Source organism: Oncorhynchus mykiss, chromosome 6 (genome assembly GCF_057628025.1).
Source record: "Oncorhynchus mykiss isolate SJ-2025 chromosome 6, ASM5762802v1, whole genome shotgun sequence".
Lineage (NCBI taxonomy): Eukaryota > Metazoa > Chordata > Actinopteri > Salmoniformes > Salmonidae > Oncorhynchus > Oncorhynchus mykiss.
This window is the reverse complement of record NC_143027.1, coordinates 16,942,859-16,966,268: the sequence shown is the minus strand read 5'-3', so window position 1 is coordinate 16,966,268 and position 23,410 is coordinate 16,942,859. Positions and strand designations below refer to the sequence as shown.

The window sequence follows — 23,410 nt, the reverse complement described above, 5'->3', positions numbered from 1 at the left end:
GTTTGTTATGCTTTCTGTTCACTGCAGCTAGCGACTGGAACGAGTTACAACAAACACTCAAACTGGACAGTTTGTATCTCCATCTCTTCATTCAAAGACACAATCATGGACACTCTTACTGACAGTTGTGTCTGCTTTGTGTGATGTATTGTTGTCTCTACCTTCTTGGCCCTTTGTGCTGTTGACTGTAACCAATAATGGTGTGTACCATGTTTTGTGCTGCTGCCATGTTGTGTTGCTACCCATGTTGTTGTCATGTTGTGTTGCTTCCATGCTATGTTGTTGTCTTAGGTCTCACTTTATGTAGTGTTGTCTCTCATGTTGTGATGTGTGTTTTGTTTAATTTTTAATTTTTAATCCCAGCCCCCGTCCCCGCAGGAGGCCTTTTGCTGAGTTAAGAATTTGTTCTTAACTGACTTGTCTAGTAAAATAAAAAAAATTAAATAAAAATGATTCTGTTTTTCTTGGGCTCAACTGCTGACAGAAGAGTAGTCATACCATCTTCTGTGGAGTAACTACTGTAATTTACATGCAAGTGTATGGATGAAAACTCAGGTACACAATCAAGTCAAAGCTGCTAGTCATGCTAGGTCCAAATGGGTTTGGGTTCAAATGTGGGATCCTGCAAAGCTTTCAGGTACATTTCTGCTGTCTCTGGGAAATTCTGCAAGCAAGTGGATCCACAAACATATTCCTGAAAAAATCCCACAGCATTTAACAAACTATTAAAAAAAGACACTGCTGTTGTGCAATGTACCAACTAGACTCCATAGAAACCATACAGTAGACAGAGCCCGGTCTAAAACCATAGGGATTGAAATATGAGAAATTCTTCAAATATTACATTCCAGCACTGAGTACTGTATTGTGTATGTTTAATACAAACAGATTAAAGAGCCCTTCAACTAAAAGAGCATTTACAGGTAGTAATTGTCAACAATAATGAACAGAAGTTTGATTTGTGTTTGGTTCTCACTTTGGCAGACCTGAAAACTGTGAAATAATCACTAAAACACCTCTTAAAAACATCTACAAATTGAAATCCAATGTGTGTGATGAAAATGTGTCCGTGTAGTTTTGTAACTTCAGCTTGTAAGTGTGTTCAAGTGCAATATGTAGCTGGTGTATAATTCATCGGAGTAGCTGGGGAAATTGGCAGAGGGAGGGGAGGGCACACACTTGCCTGTTGAGATAAATCTTCTCTTGAGCTTCAGTGTGTGCAGTTCAGCCTATACTCATCTAGCAGATTGGCATTTATTGTCATGAATATTGCCCTGGAGCTCTGCAGAATGGTCTAGCTGGCATAGCCACAACATCTAACCCTAACCTTAACCACACTGCTTAGCCTAATGCCTAACCTTAACCACACTGCTTAGCCGAATGCCTAACCTTAACCACACTGCTAAGCCGAATGCCTAACCATACTGCTTAGCCTAATGCCTAACCTTAACCACATTGCTAAGCCGAATGCCTAACCCTAACCACACTGCTAAGCCGAATGCCTAACCCTAACCACACTGCTAAGCCTAATGCCTAACCACACTGCTTATCCTAATGCCTAACCTTAACCACACTGCTAAGCCTAGTGCCTAACCCTAACCACACTGCTAAGCCTAGTGCCTAACCACACTGCTATGCCAAATGCCTAACCTTAACCACACTGCTAAGCCGAATGCCTAACCCTAACCACACTGCTAAGCCGAATGCCTAACCCTAACCACACTGCTAAGCCTAGTGCCTAACCACACTGCTATGCCAAATGCCTAACCTTAACCACACTGCTAAGCCGAATGCCTAACCCTAACCACACTGCTAAGCCGAATGCCTAACCCTAACCACACTGCTTAGCCTAATGCCTCACCCTAACCACACTGCTTAGCCTAATGCCTAACCTTAATTTAATACCAAAAAGCACATTTGAGTTTTCTTGAATTTTTACAACATAGCCAATTATGACTTTGCAGCTGGCCCACCTAGTGGAAATCACTAAGTTCTGCCTCCAGGGCAAGATTCATGTCAATAAACGTCAACCTACACCTGTCAGTCTACCTACATTTCAACAATGTCAGAATAGAGAGGCTAATTCAACTCGTATACTGTACTATAATTTCACCACCAGTATACAGTATATCATGGTGCTTCTCTGCACACAGTATCATTTTCATACCACTTAAGCAGCAAATAACCCTTTAATAGCCACATGCATTCAAATCAAGACCTGCTAGTAGGGAGATATACAGTGCCTCTGTCCGTTTTTTGCTTTTGGCTCCGCAACACTTTCACTTCATTAATAACAACCTTAGAATCTCGTATTGATAGCTCATGTTAATAACCATGAATATGTTCTGACTTTATGCTACTCCTCTAGAGAAGTAGAGTAGCTGTGCTGAATATTATTGCGATGTTGCGTTGTAGCAGATGCTAGGTTTTACAAGATGCTAGACATTACCTTTTCAGTCTGGGTGAGCTCCTCTTTGTTTCTGAGGTCTTCCCTGTGCTTGGTATCTGGGTCAACTCCCTCATGGTCTAAATACTGCACATTCATATTCAACAGCCAGGCAGCAGTACGGTCCAGGGCATTGGGGTTCACAGGGGAGGACGCCTGGTGGAACACACACACACAACACACACAAGCCGTCTGGTAAGTAATTGTTAGAAGAAGTGAGGTAGGGTAAATAAATGTTGCATGATGAAAATCACAAGCTACAATAGGATAGGGATGGCCATTTGACATGTTTTGGCTGTTCAAGTACTCGTTTCTTTTTTTGAGTAGTCAAACTGAGAATATATATTTTTAGAACACATTGTATCTATACAGTATGCCAACAGATCACAAAAATGCCTTATTTATCATAACCATTACAAACAAATCCTAATAGCTAAATTGCCTCAATAAAAAAGAAAGTGCCATGTAAGATGAATTTATTGAAACCATAATATCAACTGGTTATTATATTATATCTTGAAACACAATCTTCAAAAAGGCAGTAACCTGCTTGTAGAACTCTATGGCTGTGTAATGGCATAGCCTTGTTTTGTTCATTTAGTAGACAGACGCTCTTAATTCCTGAGCCCTTATCACAGTCAAGGCACCTATTTTATAGTAAAAAAAAACATGATGTAATATAAGAATAACATATAACAGAATATTTATCCAAATGAATAAAGTTGCCAGTGTGAAGTGATGCACATCTCATGCCTGGAGCAGTTATTCTCAAAGAGGGATAATTTGAAACGGAGATTTAAAATATCTTATTTTCAATATACACACGTTCAATTTAGTTTATTCTGCCTGTTCTTTTGAATTTTTAAATGGATGAACATTCCACATTGAACACTGCATAGTGATGAATTAAGGCCATGACATCTGTTTGGTGAGTAGGCATATGCTTAAAGTTTCTGATGAAAATACACTCTTTGTCTTAGTCAAACTAATGTTTTTGCATATTGTCAGTGTGGAACCTGTATGTTTTGGGGGGTTATAGCCTAGGCTAATTCTAAATGGCACTAGCAGTTCGAAAAGTAGCTTAAGCGGAAAATAGATGGAATGCAATTATTCAAAAACTGCCGCTTGTTGTTGGAACACATTTTCCTACTTCAATCAACCTGTCCATTTTGAATTTGTGATAAAACTGTCATCATTTGTAAGGAATGTAGCTTGTGTATCCCATCAGTTACATATATTTTTATAGAAAGTTATTTCTGTAGGCCTAACAGGAGCTTGTGTGTGCACGTGTGGAGGGAGGGGTTGGAATGGAATTGAGGGAATGTGACACGGAGGGGAAAGGGCATTTAGGGAAAAGAACCGTGTGATGCTTGGTTTCTTTTTTGTAGTGCCCTGCAAATGCACATATACAAATGGAACACTAGAGTCAAAGCATTTGTTTTTTTTAAATGGATAAAGAACAAGCTTTGACGTCCATTTGAGTACTCATGCCCTTGAATGGGAAGCCAGTGTCTACTGAGGAGTAGAGCAGAGCCAGTGTATTCAGCTAGGGGGATCAGAGGAACACATGTGAAGCAAGGGGAAGACACAGGGGTGGTTGTTTTTGCATTGGTGAATTATCCACCTGGAATTGTCTATTTAATGTTATTAAGGAATCACGAGAATGTGGAATCAAGTCAATAAAACCTTGATAAAGAAGATTTTAATAAATTATGGGATTGATTTGTTTAATAGCAAAATGGTTCAGTCAGTCAATATGTTAACCCGTCTTTTCACCTGCCCCCTGGTGTGTTCTCTAAAAACCCCTCCTACTCTGTCTGGGACCAGGCAACCACCACACACTCCTCCTACTGTCTGTGACCAGTCAACCACCACACACTCCTCCTACTGTCTGGGACCAGGCAACCACCACACACTCCTCCTACTCTGTCTGGGACAAGGCAACCACCACACACTTCTCCTACTGTCTGGGACCAGGCAACCACCACACACTCCTCCTACTCTGTCTGGGACCAGGCAACCACCACACACTCCTCCTACTCTGTCTGGGACCAGGCAACCACCACACACTCCTCCTACTCTGTATGGGACCAGGCAACCACCACACACTCCTCCTACTCTGTCTGGGACCAGGCAACCACCACACACTCCTCCTACTCTGTCTGGGACCAGGCAACCACCACACACTCCTCCTACTCTGTCTGGGACCAGGCAACCACCACACACTCCTCCTACTCTGTATGGGACCAGGCAACCACCACACACTCCTCCTACTCTGTCTGGGACCAGGCAACCACCACACACTCCTCCTACTCTGTCTGGGACCAGGCAACCACCACACACTCCTCCTACTCTGTCTGGGACCAGGCAACCACCACACACTCCTCCTACTCTGTCTGGGACCAGGCAACCACCACACACTCCTCCTACTCTGTCTGGGACCAGGCAACCACCACACACTCCTCCTACTCTGTCTGGGACCAGGCAACCACCACACACTCCTCCTACTGTCTGGGACCAGACAACCACCACACACTCCTCCTACTCTGTCTGGGACCAGGCGACCCCCACACACTCCTCCTACTCTGTCTGGGACCAGGCAACCACCACACACTCCTCCTACTCTGTCTGGGACCAGGCAACCACCACACACTCCTCCTACTCTGTCTGGGACCAGGCAACCACCACACACTCCTCCTACTGTCTGGGACCAGGCAACCACCACACACTCCTCCTACTGTCTGGGACCAGACAACCACCACACACTCCTCCTACTCTGTCTGGGACCAGGCAACCACCACACACTCCTCCTATTCTGTCTGGGACCAGGCAACCACCACACACTCCTCCTACTCTGTCTGGGACCAGGCAACCACCACACACTCCTCCTACTCTGTCTGGGACCAGGCAACCACCACACACTCCTCCTACTGTCTGGGACCAGACAACCACCACACACTCCTCCTACTCTGTCTGGGACCAGGCAACCACCACACACTCCTCCTACTGTCTGGGACCAGACAACCACCACACACTCCTCCTACTTTGTCTGGGACCAGGCAACCACCACACACTCCTCCTACTCTGTCTGGGACCAGGCAACCACCACACACTCCTCCTACTGTCTGGGACCAGACAACCACCACACACTCCTCCTACTCTGTCTGGGACCAGGCAACCACCACACACTCCTCCTACTCTGTCTGGGACCAGGCAACCACCACACACTCCTCCTACTCTGTCTGGGACCAGGCGACCACCACACACTCCTCCTACTCTGTCTGGGACCAGGCAACCACCACACACTCCTCCTACTGTCTGGGACCAGACAACCACCACACACTCCTCCTACTCTGTCTGGGACCAGGCAACCACCACACACTCCTCCTACTCTGTCTGGGACCAGGCAACCACCACACACTCCTCCTACTGTCTGGGACCAGACAACCACCACACACTCCTCCTACTCTGTCTGGGACCAGGCAACCACCACACACTCCTCCTACTCTGTCTGGGACCAGGCAACCACCACACACTCCTCCTACTCTGTCTGGGACCAGGCGACCACCACACACTCCTCCTACTCTGTCTGGGACCAGACAACCACCACACACTCCTCCTACTCTGTCTGGGACCAGGCAACCACCACACACTCCTCCTACTCTGTCTGGGACCAGGCGACCACCACACACTCCTCCTACTCTGTCTGGGACCAGGCTACCACCACACAATCCTCCTACTCTGTCTGGGACCAGGCGACAACCACACACTCCTCCTACTCTGTCTGGGACCAGACGACCACCACACACTCCTACTACTCTGTCTGGGACCAGGCAACCACCACACACTCCTCCTACTCTGTCTGGGACCAGGCAACCACCACACACTCCTCCTACTCTGTCTGGGACCAGGCAACCACCACACACTCCTCCTACTCTGTCTGGGACCAGGCAACCACCACACACTCCTCCTACTCTGTCTGGGACCAGGCAACCACCACACACTCCTCCTACTCTGTCTGGGACCAGGCAACCACCACACACTCCTCCTACTCTGTCTGGGACCAGGCAACCACCACACACTCCTCCTACTGTCTGGGACCAGACAACCACCACACACTCCTCCTACTCTGTCTGGGACCAGGCAACCACCACACACTCCTCCTACTCTGTCTGGGACCAGGCAACCACCACACACTCCTCCTACTCTGTCTGGGACCAGGCGACCACCACACACTCCTCCTACTCTGTCTGGGACCAGACAACCACCACACACTCCTCCTACTCTGTCTGGGACCAGGCAACCACCACACACTCCTCCTACTCTGTCTGGGACCAGGCGACCACCACACACTCCTCCTACTCTGTCTGGGACCAGGCTACCACCACACAATCCTCCTACTCTGTCTGGGACCAGGCGACAACCACACACTCCTCCTACTCTGTCTGGGACCAGGCAACCACCACACACTCCTCCTACTCTGTCTGGGACAAGACGACCACCACACACTCCTACTACTCTGTCTGGGACCAGGCAACCACCACACACTCCTCCTACTCTGTCTGGGACCAGGCAACCACCACACACTCCTCCTACTCTGTCTGGGACCAGGCAACCACCACACACTCCTCCTACTCTGTCTGGGACCAGGCAACCACCACACACTCCTCCTACTCTGTCTGGGACCAGGCAACCACCACACACTCCTCCTACTCTGTCTGGGACCAGGCAACCACCACACACTCCTCCTACTCTGTCTGGGACCAGGCAACCACCACACACTCCTCCTACTCTGTCTGGGACCAGGCAACCACCACACACTCCTCCTACTGTCTGGGACCAGGCAACCACCACACACTCCTCCTACTGTCTGGGACCAGACAACCACCACACACTCCTCCTACTCTGTCTGGGACCAGGCAACCACCACACACTCCTCCTACTCTGTCTGGGACCAGGCAACCACCACACACTCCTCCTACTGTCTGGGACCAGACAACCACCACACACTCCTCCTACTCTGTCTGGGACCAGGCAACCACCACACACTCCTCCTACTGTCTGGGACCAGACAACCACCACACACTCCTCCTACTTTGTCTGGGACCAGGCAACCACCACACACTCCTCCTACTCTGTCTGGGACCAGGCAACCACCACACACTCCTCCTACTGTCTGGGACCAGGCAACCACCACACACTCCTCCTACTCTGTCTGGGACCAGGCAACCACCACACACTCCTCCTACTCTGTCTGGGACCAGGCAACCACCACACACTCCTCCTACTCTGTCTGGGACCAGGCAACCACCACACACTCCTCCTACTCTGTCTGGGACCAGGCAACCACCACACACTCCTCCTACTCTGTCTGGGACCAGGCAACCACCACACACTCCTCCTACTCTGTCTGGGACCAGGCAACCACCACACACTCCTCCTACTCTGTCTGGGACCAGGCAACCACCACACACTCCTCCTACTCTGTCTGGGACCAGGCAACCAACACATACTCCTCCTATTCTGGCTGGGACCTGGCGACCACCACACACTCCTCCTACTCTGGCTGGGACCTAGCGACCATCACACACTCCTCCTACTCTGGCTGGGACCTGACGACCACCACAAACCCATGGAGAGAGATCCCAAATATTACCAAGGGGAGGGGTGCAGTTGAGTTTAGCTGGTTTAATACTCCATCTGTTAACAATGAGGGTTTATTCAGACCAGGGACAAAACTGATTTACTTGAGTGGAACATGCATTTAATAACCACTCCGGTGTCCACAGTCACACAATTAATTCTGCCTGTCTACTCCGTTCGCAGGATTCAGCACAGAGGCCTGTAGGTTACTGCCTCTGGACTCACTGCCCTGGGTGATTTGCTATTCGCTTAGTGAGGCTGAGTGTTATTAATGCTTATTGAGGACAATTGGGCATTAAAGCCATACTCTCTTCACCAACCACAGTGAGTGTGAGCTGGAGACCGCCACCGAGGTCATATCCCGCCTGGCTCATCCCTCTAGGCCACAGATGAAATAAGGCTAGCAACGCTAAAGGCTTGGCTCTGTGTGTTATTATTCTGGTGTTCAGCCATTGGTTATGGAGAGTTATTCCTCATCAGAATCTAATTGCCTACCTGCAACACCTAGTACATGCAATCCAAATTCTGCCAAATAGACATTAACCTCTCTTCGCACCGAACCCGTTAGCGGGATTAAATTCAACAACATACGGTGATCGCTACATAAATAGTCATATTAAACATTCATGAAAATACAAGTGTCTCACATGATTCGAAAGCCTAGAATCTTGCTAATCCAACTGCGTTGTCAGATTTAAAACATGATTTACTGCTAAAGAATACGATGCGATTATCTGAAGACAGAGCCCCATAAAAAAAAAACTATTTCAACCAGCACAGGCGTAACAAAATCACAAATTGCAATAAAATAAATAGTTTACCTTTGATGATCTTCCTCTGTTTGCAATCCCAATGCTCATTGTTACACAATGAATGGTCTTTTGTTTGATAAAATCCATTTTTATACACAAAACATTTTGTGAACTGCTTGTGTCGTGAATTCCGTCTCATTCAATTTTCGACAACACAGTCGATGTAAATACACACACTAAACGTGACTTTATCCAGTCATGTTTGGTTTCATTGCAATCAACTGGTTGTTTGTAACACAACCAAACTGGTGGGTCATTTCGCGGGACGTATTGACTGAAAGAAACCGATTTGAAGACAACAAGTAATGACATTGTGCACCAATGATATGACAGCTGTTTCGTTGATTGACTGTATTTTAACCCAATGACCACTGATCGTCTTGAAATCTAGCTTGGTCGATAGCCAATGAGCTGAGGTAAACGGCAATATGTAATGGTTATGTGTTGGAAGACCAACCCATGTAGTAAACTCTGGCGTAAATAGGGTCATTCGCCATTGAAGATTCATACTGGAAGCCACGCATGTTACGCACAGCACTATTTTGGTAAAGCGCATCTTCAGCTGTTTATATATCAATCAGTATGGCGACTAAGTCAGGGAAAGCTAAATCTAAGTATAGATATACAGATGTACACACAATTTTTAGAAGAAATTGATCGGGAAAGTGAGACAGATTCATTTAGCTAGCATAGCTTTGATTCCCAAATGGAATAATATTTTTTGAACGGAGAGGACATCGTTTAGGACTAGTAAGTTCTTCTCATGTTTATGCCGTTCTTTGAAATTGATAATATAAAATATTATTTGTGATTTTTTTACATTTTAGTAGCAATATATACAAATTTAATGAAATGTGTAAAGTACACGTTGGCTATACATTGTGGGTGGGGGTATGTTTGTATGTATGTGTATGACCCATAGCCTATGTTTGTGTGTGTATATATACATAGTGGATTAGAGGGAGCATGGGCGAGATGCGTGTGTCTGCCGCTCCACCCCACCCCACCCCCACATGAAATAGCCTATTTGAGGTTGTTGAGGGGAGGGCAGGCCCACAACAATGGCAAAAGTGAAATGGAGACAGTAGATCTAGCTGGTCTGTCATAATATAATAGAGACAGTAGATCTAGCTGAAATGTCATAATATAAAATAGACAGTAGATCTAGCTGGTCTGTCATAATATAAATGAGACAGTAGATCTAGCAGGTCTATAATAATATATTCAACCTTATGTTCCCTGTACTCTATATATCTCTGTTTATTATACTTGTTGATACAGGGCATATGTGAAACTATTCTAACTGAACATTTTCTTTCACAGTGACACTGACTCCGAATGGGAGCCCCCAGTGCCAAGGTGTCCATCCCCCACTGAAGCTGGTTCATCCAGCCGGACACCTGTTTTCTCAGCGCTACTGGGGCATGGACCGCAAAAAAATGTCCCCATTCCAACTGCAATAAAGGACTACAACAAGAGCATGGGAGGTGTGGACCAGTCAGATGCGCTGATAGGCTATTACAATGTTCTTCAGAAGACAATGAAATGGTACAAGACATTCTTCTATCATTTCATCAACATTGCTGTGGTGAATGCATTCATCCTACACAAGGAAATGGCTAAGAGCTTTGGAAAGCCCTCCATCTCACAGCTAGCTTCAGAGAGCTGCTCACCAAGGAGCTTGCTGGCTACAGCACCACTGCACCACGTTCTGGCCCCTCTACCTCTGTCCCTTTTGCTCCTGCCACAAGTGGTGTTCATCTGCCCAAATTTATTTCTGCAGACATGGATGTGCCTCAGGACCAAAAGGGCACAGCATGGAGACGTCGCTGTGTTCTTTGCAAAATGAAGTACCCCATCACATGCACCACATGCTTGGTGACTCTCTGCTTTACAGCAGAAAGAGACTGCTATGGCTTCCAAATATTGAAAGTGTTATTTTGTAAATGTATATATATTTTTTTCATGTTTTTTCTCAATTTTCGGGGGGGGGGGGGGGGGGGTGTTAGAATACTATTTTGGTATTTTGTATATAGTTATTCCATTCAAAATGTATAACTTCACCATTTTGGCCACTTGGGTACATTTGGGCTACTTGTGTGGGACACCTGGGTGACTTCATGATAAATGTCATGTAGCACACTCATTTTGGAAGTTATCATTCTGAAACTTTGCACAAGTACTGTTGCCCTCATGTTTTTCACTGAAATTGTCCCCATCGTCCTATCTGAATGTTTGTTTTGTCTTGTTCATTTTAAAGATGATACAACAATAAAAAATGTATGGTTTTTTCATTGTATTATCTAAACCAGATCTATTGTGTTATATTATCCTACATTCAATTCACATTTACACAAACTTCAGAGTGTTTTCTTTCAAATGAAACCAAGAATATGCATATCCTTGGTTCTGGGCCTGAGCTACAGGCAGTTAGATTTGGGTATGTCTTCAGGTGGAAATTGAAAAAAGTAGGGGGGTAGCTGTAAGAGGGTCTCTAGGGTAGGGGGCAGCATTCGGAATTTTGGATGAAAAGCATGACCAAATTAAACGGCCTGCTACTCGGGCCCAGAATATATGATATGCATATAACTGGTAGATTTGGATAGAAAACACTCTAAAGTTTCCAAAACTGTTAAAATAATGTCTGTGAGTATAACAGAACTGATTTAGCAGGCGGAAACCTGAGAAAAATCCATACGGGAAGTAGTTTTTTTTGTTGGTTTTGTAGTTTTCTATTCAATGCCATTACAGTATCCATTGACTTAGGACTCCATTTGTAGTTCCTATGCCTTCCACTAGATGTCAACATTCTTTAGACATTGTTTCAGGCTTGTATTCTTATAAATGAGGGAGTAAAACCAGTCTGAACGAGTGGACCCTAACGTGTCGCAGAGTTTTTTCAGGCGCATGTGCATTTCTTGTTTACCTTTTATATTGACAACGTTATTGTCCGGTTGAAATATTATAGATCATTTAAAAAAACAACCTGAAGAATTGAACATAAACATCGTTTGACATGTTTCTATGAACTTTACGGATACAATTAGGATTTTTTTGTCTGATTGTTTTGACTGAGTTTGAGCCTGTGGATTACTGAAGAAAATGCGCTAACAAAACGGTTTTTGGATATTAAGAGACTTCATCGAACAAAAGGTACATTTATTGAGTAAATGAATATCCTCTGATTGCCACCATATGAAGATCATCAAAGGTAAGGGATTAATTTTATCTCTATTTCTGAGTTTTGTAACGCTTCTGCTTGGCTGGTTACTGTTTGTAATAATATGTCAACTGGGCTATGTTCTGGGCTAGGTATGCTTTCGCCGAAAAGCATTTTATAAATATGACACTGTGGTTAGTTTAACAATAAGTTATGTTTAAAGATTATGTAAAATATGTTTTGTTTTCAAATTTTTTATAATGAGCATGTCTGTATTTGAATTTGGCGCTCTGCAACCTCACTGGATGTTGGCCAGATGTGACGCTAGCATCCTAGAGAGGTTAAGGAGCCTTTTGGTCCTAGACTTGGCGGTCCGGTACCGCTTGCCGTGCGATAGCAGAGAACAGTCTATGACTTGGGTGGCTGGAGTCTTTGACAATTTTTAGGGCCTTCTTCTGACACCGCCTGGTATAGAGGCCTGCATGGCAGGAGGCTTGGCCCCAGTGATGTAGTGGGTCGGTCGCACTAACCTCAGATGGCAAGCAGTTGCCATACCAAGCGGTGATGCAACCAATCAGGATGCTCTCGATGGTGCAGCTGTAGAACTTTTTGAGGATCTGAGGACCCATGCCAAATCTTTTCAGTCTCCTGTGGGGAAGTAGGCGTTGTTATGCCCTCTTCACGACTGTCTTGGTGTGTTTAGATGATGATAGCTTGATAGTGATGTGGACACCAAGGAACTTGAAGTTCTCGACCCGCTCCACTACAGCACCGTTAATATGAATGGGGGTGTAATCGTCCCTCCTTTTCCTGTAGTCCACGATCAGCTCCTTTAACTTGCTCACTTTGAGGAAGAGGTTGTTGTCCTAGCACCCCCCTGCCAGCTCTCTGACCTCCTCCCTGTAGGCTGTCTCATCGATGTCGGCGATCAGGCCTACCACCGTTGTGTCATCGGCAAACTTGGTGTTTGAGTCGTGCAAGGCCACGCAGTCATGGGTGAATAGGGAGTACAGGAGGGGACTAAGCACGCACCCCTGAAGTGCCCCCGTGTTGAGGATCAGCGTGGCAGATGTGTTGTTGAAGGTGATGCACCGATATGACATTTTTGGCCGACACCAATATCTGATATTTTCCTTGCCCCAAAACAAACCTGGTACTGATAACCAATATTATGCACTAGAATTCCTTTTAAGCATTCTAGTACAGTTAAAGAGTTAACACACACACACACGGACGAAGCGTTCAAAGGCACTGCATCTCAGTGCAAGAGGCGTCACAAGAGGCAGTCCCTGGTTCGAATCCAGGCTGTATCACATCCGGCCGTGATTGGGAGTCCCATAGGGCGGCGCACAATTGGCCCAGTGTCGTCAGGGCCGTCATTGTAAATAAGAATTTGTTCTTAACTGACTTGCCTAGTTAAATAAAAGTTTAATAAATAAATACCTCCACTCCCGCACCTTGTTTACAAAACTGGCTTCAGAAGCAAATTATGGGAATATGAGGGCCAGAACACCTAAACTACTAAGAAAAAGGTGTTGAAGGAGTTTGCATTGTAACATTGTCGTTATTCTACTAAATTTGAATGATTTTTGACTGACAATGAACATACAGGTTAAAGAAGGATTTTTAAACCTTGAGACAATTGTGACATGGATTGTGTATGTGTGCCATTCAGAAGGTGAATTGGCAAGACAAAATTTTGAAGTGCCTTTGAACAGGGTATGGTAATTGTGTCAAGAACTGAATGCTCCACCACCCACAGTGAGACCCCCCCCTGATGTTACATGCTCTACTCACTTTGTGCATGGTGCGCTGCTTGGTCTCAGGACTGTCCCCTTTAGACGAAGACGACTGCTGTCTCAGACGGTTGCCGCCACTGGGCCCCCAGTCGGGGGATGATGACATCATGCTGCCACTGGAGGGCCGCGGACCGGGGTAGGCTGTCTGGAGCATGTTGGGTGGTGTCCTGCCCCTGGTGACGGGCGGAGGGGGCTGGTCTATTCTGCGCTGAGGGCCTGCGCTGTTCTGCCGCGGCACATTGGGCTGGTGCTCCCCGAGTGACAGCTGGCGGCGGGTGGTAAACTCACTGCTGCTGCCTCCTCCACTACCGACCGCCACCCCCTGGGTGAGGAAGACCCCCGGATGCTTGGGGGTGTCCTCTGTGTTGTTGCCCTGAGAGCTGACGGAGCTGTGGCCATCAGAGCCCGAGTCAGCCAGGGGACCCCGCGGGGACACGCTCATGGTCATCCCCGTGGCCATCTGGTAAACAGGGTTCTGGAAGGAGAGCGGGGCCAGGAGCTGGGTGGGCCTCCCTGGGGTGCTGCTCTCTGTGCTGGGGGTGGTAGGGGTCTGACCTGTCCTCCTTAGAGTGGGTCCGGGGCCGGGAGTGGGGATGATGCCCTGCGGGGTGCGGGCGGCCCAACCCCCAGGCCCAGGGGTGACGGGGGACTGGCTGTCATTGAAGAGCATGTCGCTGGGGGAGCCAGGGCTGGGGCCAGGGGTACTCTCCAGGCTGCGGCTGTCCTGCAGGTCCACCATGGACAGACTCTTGCTGCTGTTGGGGAGCTGCACCTCAGCCTCGTTGGCCTCCGAGTAGCTGGAGCTTCTGGCTGGAGACTGTTGGATGCCAGAGTTCCTCGTCACAAAGAATATATCCTTGTTCTCTGGGGTTGGCGACGGCAGCCTCGTAAAATCCACCAACCTGCACCAAGACAACGGCATCAAATGAGAGAAATGTTGTTTTAGACCAGAGACACTGTAAAGATAATATCCTTGTGGTTTTCAAAGGACTGTTAAAATAACGTATGAATTGTAAAATCAACATCGATTAAAAGGCCCAGTGAAGTCAAAATTCTGTTTTCCAGTGTTTTATATCATATGTGACTCATTTCAGGAAGCTAGACATATGTCGCGCGCCACTACTTCACAGGAGAGGCATTTGAACGTAAACATTTGAAAAAAATCTAAATGCGTTTTTTTGCACGTTCTGGAACGTGAACTTTCATGTACCTTAATAACATCTGTAAATACGAATGCAATTGTTAAATTACGAGCCAAGTCAGTTTATTTTTTATTTAACTAGGCAAGTCAGTTAAGAACAAATTCTTATTTACAATGACGGCCTACCCCGGCCAAACCGGGACGATGCTGGGCCAATTGTGCGCCGCCCTATGGAACTTCCAATCCCGGCCGGTTATGATACAGCCTGGAATCGAACCATGGTCTGTAGTGACACCTCTAGCACTGAGATGCAGTGCCTTAGACCGCTGTGCCAGACAGGAACCTTCCCACTAGCCATGATTGGATGAGATAATGGATAGGCTGGACATGCCAAGAGATAAGTTCGGATTGGTCTGCCATGTAGCACGCTTCTGTCTATAACAGGGGTGGGCAATTCCAGTCCTCGAGGGCCTGATTGGTGTCACAGTTTTGCCCCAGCTAACACACCTGACTCCAATAATCACCTAACCATGCTCTTCAGTTTAGAATGCAATTTGATTAATCAGCTCTGTTTGCTAGGAATGGAGAAAAAGTGCGACACCAATCAGGTGCTCGGGGACTAGAGTTGCCCACCCCTGGTCTATAACAGGAGCTGTTCAGTATGTGGCGGTAATCTTTTCTAATAAGGCTTTTTTGAAATATATCACGAATAACTGCACCTGTCTCTGGATTACATCCTCAAACTAAGTGCAACCATGGCATCCGAGAAAGAGAGGGAGAAGCATTCATCCGTGTATACGGGTAAGAGAGTCTAGCTAGCTACATTTTCAGATATTATACGTTTCAAATTTTTTCAGAAAGTAAGTTTCATTGCAAGTTAAAGCGTACTGTTAGCTAGATAGCTAACGTTTGCTCGCTAGCTAGATAATATTATTCGTATCTCAGAGCCATTTGTATTGCTAGTTAGAGCCTGATGTTAGCTAACATTGAACCTAGTTGGTTAGCTTTAGCTAACTGTATATTCATGCAGGGTAGTAACGTTATAAGGTAATAACGTTATGAGCTAGGTACATGTCACACTCACAACCGTAAGCTAACTTAACGTTAGCTAGCTAGTTAAAAAACTAGAACTAAAACATTGTTTAGAAAGTTGCTTTTAGTTGCCTGGTTCGCCAAAATGACATATACTGAATTATTTTAAAAACGTATCGGTTTATTGGTGTTAAAATACACCAGTTATGCTATTTTGGACTACCAGGCTGCCGATGTCTATGCAGCCTGTCGTTTTTGTGTTTATACTTTTTCATAACGACAAGTTTGATGTCAGATGACAATGGAATGTTTATGATGTCACTATGACAACTGTATACAGACATGTTGATAGACGTAGTATAAACCAGCTTTTATTCTTAAAATCTTTGGTTGTTTAGCACACTACCATACTAACCATACTGTTTAGAATATGGCCTCCTTAAAGAGATGGTTGGGCTAAGGCTTAAGAGGGTGTGAACTATGCTGAATGGGTGTAGACAAAGAAGAGCTCTCCAGTAGGTGTCCAAATATTCTAGGGCCATTTTCTCAAAAGTGGGGTTACAAGTTTATTAATTTTCAAAGCAGAATTACTTTCCCATTATTCCTCCATCTTCTAGCCCTGACTCTCTGCTTTATCGAATGTAAAAAAAAACATTTCTAAATTTGCTACATGAGACCAAATCGAGCAGGCTGGTCACATATGAACAACAGCTTATGAAACCGACACTGTAAAAGTGTTAAAATTTGTATCATGGGCGAGAGTTGTCTATCCATTGTGACGTCACCATTAAATTCGTTAATAGACTAATAACAAAAAGTGTTCCAAACCACTCTGCCAATAACAGCTAGTTTTCGGTTTTCCCCTTCCCACTACCAGACAGTTCACGCAAAATTCTTGCTTGAGAAAGAGTTTTTTGCATATTTGAATAGAAACGTTTTAGGGTAAGGTACTTAATTGTTACCCAGAAATGACTTGATAGCAATATAAGTTAAATGTTGAAATGCTGATCATGTAAACTCCCACATAGATCTCCAGATCTCTGCAGATAGTGTTATTTATGCTTTGTATGACACACAATCTCATTAGAATTCTGTGGTCCCCTTACCCAGAGAGCTCGCTGTCCACGACTATCTTGTGAAGAGGTAGGCCGGTGGAGAGGCTACAGCTTGCCAATGGGAGGGGGAGGGGAGGAGAGCCCGTGCCATCTGTGGGGGTGGACACCTGGACCCCAGATGGGTTGGTCAGCGCAGAGTTCACGTCCCGCAGTATACGGGCCAGGGGACCCAGCTTAGAGGCTGTGCTCTGCAGGAGACAAAATAATAATGTACACTGATATCTCCCATGCATATGTCTCATGCAATTCCTATGAACTAATTATTTTGTATAATGTCATTTTCACATATAAAATCGGTATGTCCACTTTTGTCAAGCCATAGGAAAGGACTAGTATCCGGTAGCTTGGTTACTGAAAGTAGTGAGAATGTGACATTGGAGAGTAAATCCCAGTAGTGTGGCGTAATCCTTGTACCTGATCCAGCTGAGAGACATCCTCGGCCAGCAGGGAATGCAGGGATGAGAGCTCGCGGCCCAGGTCGATGTAACCCTCGAACCCTGCCGTGTTGGAGATGGTCTCTGGGTTGGAGATCTCCAGCAGGAAGCGCTGCATGTTGGTCCATTCGTGCTCCAGGAAGTGGTTCATAAAGGACATGTACTCCTCCTTGTTACCAAACCTGGACAGATAAAGAAACAAAAACAGAAGGAATGATGCGGTTTCCAACAGACAAACATACACATATACAAACATGCACATTTTATGGATGTGCACTAGTGGTGTGCGGGTCACTGCAATTGCTAATAACCCACCTGCAACCACTCAATTAAACTCAGCAAAAAAATAAACGTCCATTTTTTAGGACCTTGTTTTTCAAAGATAATTCGTAAAAATCCAAATAACTTCACAGATCTTTATTGTAAAGGGTTTAAACACTGTTTCCCATGCTTGTTCAATGAACCATAAACAATTAATGAACATGCACCTGTGGAATGGTTGTTAAGACACTAACAGCTTAAGGTCACAGTTATGAAAACTTAGGACACTGAAGAGGCCTTATTACTGACTCTGAAAAACACAAAAAGAAAGATGCCAAAAGGTCCCTGCTCATCCATGTGAATGTGCCTTAGGCATGCTGCAAGGAGGCATGAGGACTGCAGATGTGGCCAGGGCAATAAATTACAATGTCCGTACTGTGAGACGCCTAAGACAGCGCTACAGAAAGACAGGACAGACAGCTGATCGTCCTCGCAGTGGCAGACCACGTGTAACAACACCTGCACAGGATTGGTACATCCGAACATCACACCTGCGGGACAGGTACGGCAACAACAACTGCCCGAGTTACACCAGGAACGCACAATCCCTCCATCAGTGCTCAGACTGCCTGCAATAGGCTGAGAGAGGCTGGACTGAGGGCTTGTAGGATGGTTGTAAGGCAGGTCCTCACCAGACATCACCAGCAACAATGTCTTCTATTGGCACAAACCCACCATCGCTGGACCAGACAGGACTGGCAAAAAGTGCTCTTCACCGACGAGTCGCGGTTTTGTCTCACCAGGGGTGATGGTTGGATTTGCGTTTATCGTCGAAGGAATGAACGTTACACCGATGCCTGTACTCTGGAGCGGGATCGATTTGGAGGTGGAGGGTCCGTCATGGTCTGGGGCGGTGTGTCACAGCATCATCAGACTGAGCTTGTTGTCATTGCAGGCAATCTCAACACTGTGCATTACAGGGAAGACATCCTCCTCCCTCATGTGGTACCCTTCCTGCAGGCTCATCCTGACATGACCCTCCAGCATGACAATGCCACCAGCCATACTGCTCGTTCTGTACGTGATTTCCTGCAAGACAGGAATGTCAGTGTTCTGCCATGGCCAGCAAAGAGCCCCGTTCTCAATCCCATTGAGCACATCTGGGACCTGTTGGATCGGAGGGTGAGGGCTAGGGCCATTCACCCCAGAAATGTCTGGGACCTGTTGGATCGGAGGGTGAGGGCTAGGGCCATTCACCCCAGAAATGTCTGGGACCTGTTGGATCTGAGGGTGAGGGCTAGGGCCATTCACCCCAGAAATGTCTGGGAACTTGCAGGTGCCTTGAGTGGGGTAACATCTCACAGCAAGAACTGGCAAATCTGGTGCAGTTCATGAGGAGGAGATGCACTGCAATACTTAATGCAGCTGGTGGCCACACCAGATACTGACCCCCCTTTGTTCAGGGACACATTATTCCATTTATGTAGTCACATGTCTGTGGAACTTGTTCAGTTTATGTCTCAGTTGTTGAATCTTGTTATGTTCATACAAATATTTACACATGTTAAGTTTGCTGAAAATAAATGCAGTTGACAGTGAGAGGACGTTTCTTTTTTTGTTTATATGTGATAAAGTGAAAATATGAGGCCCCTAACCAGCTAATATAGAAAATGCACCATAGGCTACCGTCGGAGACGGCAAAGCGATTTTTTGACAGGGGTTGCAGGATTTGTTGTGCCTGATTTAGATACGTTTCTGCTTATAATTTGTTAAGTCAACTTGTCTATAATTAGATACAAGCAGCATTTCCTCTGTCAGAGAATCTGCTCTTCTGTAATATTATTACAGCTATGTGAAAAGTTATAGACCTACAGTCAGTGTCCAGATTTCAGTTTCCATTTAACCCATCTGAACAGTAGGCTTCAGTTCCCTTGACTTGTCATAGGCCTATTTGAAGTCCCCGACTTGGCACGATCAAATTTGTATAGCGCTTCACAATCATCACACCAAATCTTTCCCAAACATTACATTTCTGGCCCTCCCTTCTCTTTATTTTCAACTCTCCATTCACAGCTTTTCTCTTATTGAATTAAACTCTGACATTGTCCTTTTTGCCTCCGTGGATCGACAATAACTTTTTCTGCCCATTCCCAAAAGCATTTGATAACTGCCATGTAGGCTCTTTGGAGAGCGTACAGTTAGGCCCTAAAGTTTAGGCTTACTCACTAATTCCAGATATCATTAAAAGTATGAAAGAAAAACATCAATGTAGCCTATAGATATACATTTCACAAGAATGATACATTTCTGCATTTTTTAAGGTATTGTTTTCTCTTTATTCAACCTGCCCGCCACCCACCCGCTCTTCACCCACACACTATTTAAACCAGCCTGCCCTGCAGACATAATTGCGGGGACTGTGGGTTATAAGTCAACCCGTGCATCACTAACACACTAGTACACACACCCACACTTACTTGGTGAAGTTGGCGAGGTTCTGCGTGACCTTAGCGATGAGCGTGAGGGTGCGAGCGGTGCGGTCGTCGGGATACTCCTGCATCAGGTTGAAAAGTGACGGGGACATAACGGCTGGACACAGGAAGCGCAGGAACAGAGAGGCACTGATCAGACGCTCGCTGATGTCCGGCCGGCCCCGACTGCTGCACTGCTGCCTCCACGAGGCAAACACCTCCTTCAGTTCCCGCGGAAAAACACTGCATGGAAACATTGACAGGTACATTCATTTTTACGTAATTTTCACAATTCAAGCTTTCATTAGATGATGGTGAAAGTTCGGTAATAGAATATGAGGGCTAATGCTAGCTACTTCTATTGGCAATGAGGAGGGAGGGATGTGTGTTTATTTACCGGTAGGAGTCGATGATCTTGCAGAAAGCCAGCTCACAGCACATCTTCAGGTTGCTCTGGTTCTCAGGGAGGTCTCCTGAGGAACACTTCCCTGGGTCCACCTCGCAGTTCTCGTCTGACTCGTACAGGGCTTTGATGAACTCTCCTGGGAGAGGGAGGGAGATCAGCACATAGGCCTGTTGTCACTACTCTGACTAGGACCACAATCTCCATTACAGTACATATAGGCCCACAGTTATGAAGTGATTTTAGAGGCAAAATAAATTAAATTCAGATTCAATTTCTTTTGGCAATAAAATTGTACAGTTCTGCTAGTACACGCTAATGTCATGCACACTGATAGAAAACCCACTAATTGTACTAGGTAAGGAAACTGCTGCTGTTATTTGCTAGAAGTGTTTATGGACTATTGGATTATTATAATGTGGTGTGTTAAATAGCCTGTGGCGCATGACAAAACATGGTAAAAAACAATACTGTTCCCTTTGTTGAATTGAGTCCACGGACATCAGATGACAGATTCAAATCTCTACCCCGCAGCTAGATTGATGAATCATTTTCTCACTGATTGTCTTTCAAAGTTTTACATCGCTAGACAGCTAGCGAAAGAGCCCCAAGTTCTGACATTATTCTTTTATTCCCTTTTCATTATCTTTGGTGACATACTTTTAATAAGAGTGCCAGTCAACCATCAAGGACAGACCAACGCTCTGAATCATTCAACATGGCTTCCAACAAAGCAGTGGTGAAAAGTACTTAAGCAAACATATTTTAAAGTACTACTTAAGTAGTTGTTTGGGGTATCTGTACTTTACTATTTCTATATTTGACAACTTTTACTTTACGTCATTCCTAAAAAAAAATAATGTACTTTTTTACATTTCCCCTGAAACCTAAAAGTACACGTTACATTTTGAATGCTTAGCAGGACAGACAAAAGTCCAATTCACACACTTATCAAGAGAACAACCCTGGTCATCTCTACTGCCTATGATCTGGCGGACTCACTAAACACAAATGCTTCATTTGAAAATTATGTCTGTGTTGTATGCTATCCATAAATTAAAAAAAACAAGAAAATTGTGCCGTCTGGTTTAAAATAATATACTTATAATACTTAAGTATATTTTAGCAAATACATTTACTTTTGATACTTAAGTGTATTTAAAAGGAAATACTTTTAGACTTTTTTGCTGGGTGACTTCCACATTAGCTTGAGTCGTTTTCTATTAAGGTATCTTTATTTTTACTGGATACTTTTTCCGCCACTGAAACAGTGACTTTAAAGAAAAACAATGAATAATTGATCTGAAGAGTCACTTAAAAATGTACTGTGTGTGGAGAGTACATGGAGTTTTTCTGAAGGCCAGATACTAGCCAGAAGTATGATACTTAATGAACAACACACAGGCCTATTTCATGTGTTCATGGCTCCTCTTCTATCTTAAAATACTTTTGCTCCCTGCTGTAATAGTAGCACTGTCCCCTTTAGAGTGTCTGGATGTCACCTACCTAGTGCGTCCTGCAGGTACTTCTGCCCCACCAGTTTAAGGTACTCCTCAATGGCTTTGGTGGCCAGTGTGTTCTCCCTGAAGATCAGGTGCTCGTTCTCCCCACAGCGATCCACTTCTGACATCATCAGGTCAGTCAGGAAGTCCTGAAAGGAAAATAGAACTGTGAGGCCTTGTTCCAATACTTTGAAAATAAATCTCCCCCTTCCTTCCCTGTAGTGATCTCATCCCATTGGCTAGGTAGGCTAACAGCAAGGTTTCCACAACATACTGTAGCTTTCACCAATCCTATCATGTCACCATAATTCTCCGAAGGGAGGGAGGAGGAAGGAAGCATGCCTTTTTTAAGTATTGGAAGGTGTCCCCTCGCCCCATATTCACCGCCGAGAACATACAAATACAACTGGTAATAAGGTGAGTGAATGGGCACCGTTTGGGCAAAAACTGGTTTAATCAACATCGTTTCCATATAATTTCAACCCAAAAAATATATGTGGTGATGTTAAATCAACATGGAAAACTGATTGGATTTGAAAAGAGTCACCAACGTAAGGGGATTTCATATGTTCTTTCACCAAACGTTTAACCTAAATCCAATGACATGGTGACATGTTCTGTTGAATTCACGTTAGTTAACAACTCAACCAAATGTAAATCAAAACTAGACGTTGAACTGACGTCTGTGCCCAGTGGGCAGGCAGAGGCTGATCAGAGCTGCATCATGGAACCAGGCAACCAGCCTGGTTCTGGGAACAGATCTAGATAGTGTGTATTGCAAGGACATTAGCCTATCAATGTGATCTGAAATGCAGCGCGTGAACAGTCTCTACATAAATAAATAAATGTACTGCTGCACAGCCTAAGCCTGATTGATACTGAGAGCAGTGAGTTTGGACAGAGAGAGAAAGAGAGAGACAGGCAGCTCAGACAAGTGACTCTTCCTCTCTTATCGATTCTGTACTAATGGATCAAGTGGTTAGCCCCTCCTTTCCTTCCCCCCGCCCACACATAGAGTCGTTCTCAGGCAGTGTCCTTCTTAACCAGTCACACTCCCTCTTTATGAGCTCCTGTAATCTGCTCTGGTTGACTGCAGTCATATCTATGGAAGGCATGGTGATAGGCTAGCTAGGCTATGCATGCTAATGGGGCATCAAAGGGAACATGCTATCATAATCCCAAAGACTGTAC

The 23,410-nt window shown here is 45.3% G+C and overlaps 1 protein-coding gene across 2 annotated transcripts in view; it reads right to left on the bottom strand.

Annotated features, from left to right (window-relative positions):
- The window catches only part of dab2ipa (DAB2 interacting protein a), a 125,713-nt gene that overhangs the window by 4,343 nt on the left and 97,960 nt on the right, over positions 1–23,410 (bottom strand). For both annotated transcript variants that reach the window (XM_021605356.3, XM_021605358.3), the window contains 7 exons: positions 22,224–22,368; positions 20,712–20,856; positions 20,321–20,557; positions 17,563–17,764; positions 17,140–17,336; positions 13,859–14,762; positions 2,450–2,602 (listed from right to left, as the gene is read on the bottom strand). In XM_021605356.3, coding sequence (XP_021461031.3) covers positions 2,450–2,602; positions 13,859–14,762; positions 17,140–17,336; positions 17,563–17,764; positions 20,321–20,557; positions 20,712–20,856; positions 22,224–22,368 — 1,983 coding nt within the window. The remainder of the gene's footprint in view (positions 1–2,449; positions 2,603–13,858; positions 14,763–17,139; positions 17,337–17,562; positions 17,765–20,320; positions 20,558–20,711; positions 20,857–22,223; positions 22,369–23,410) is intronic.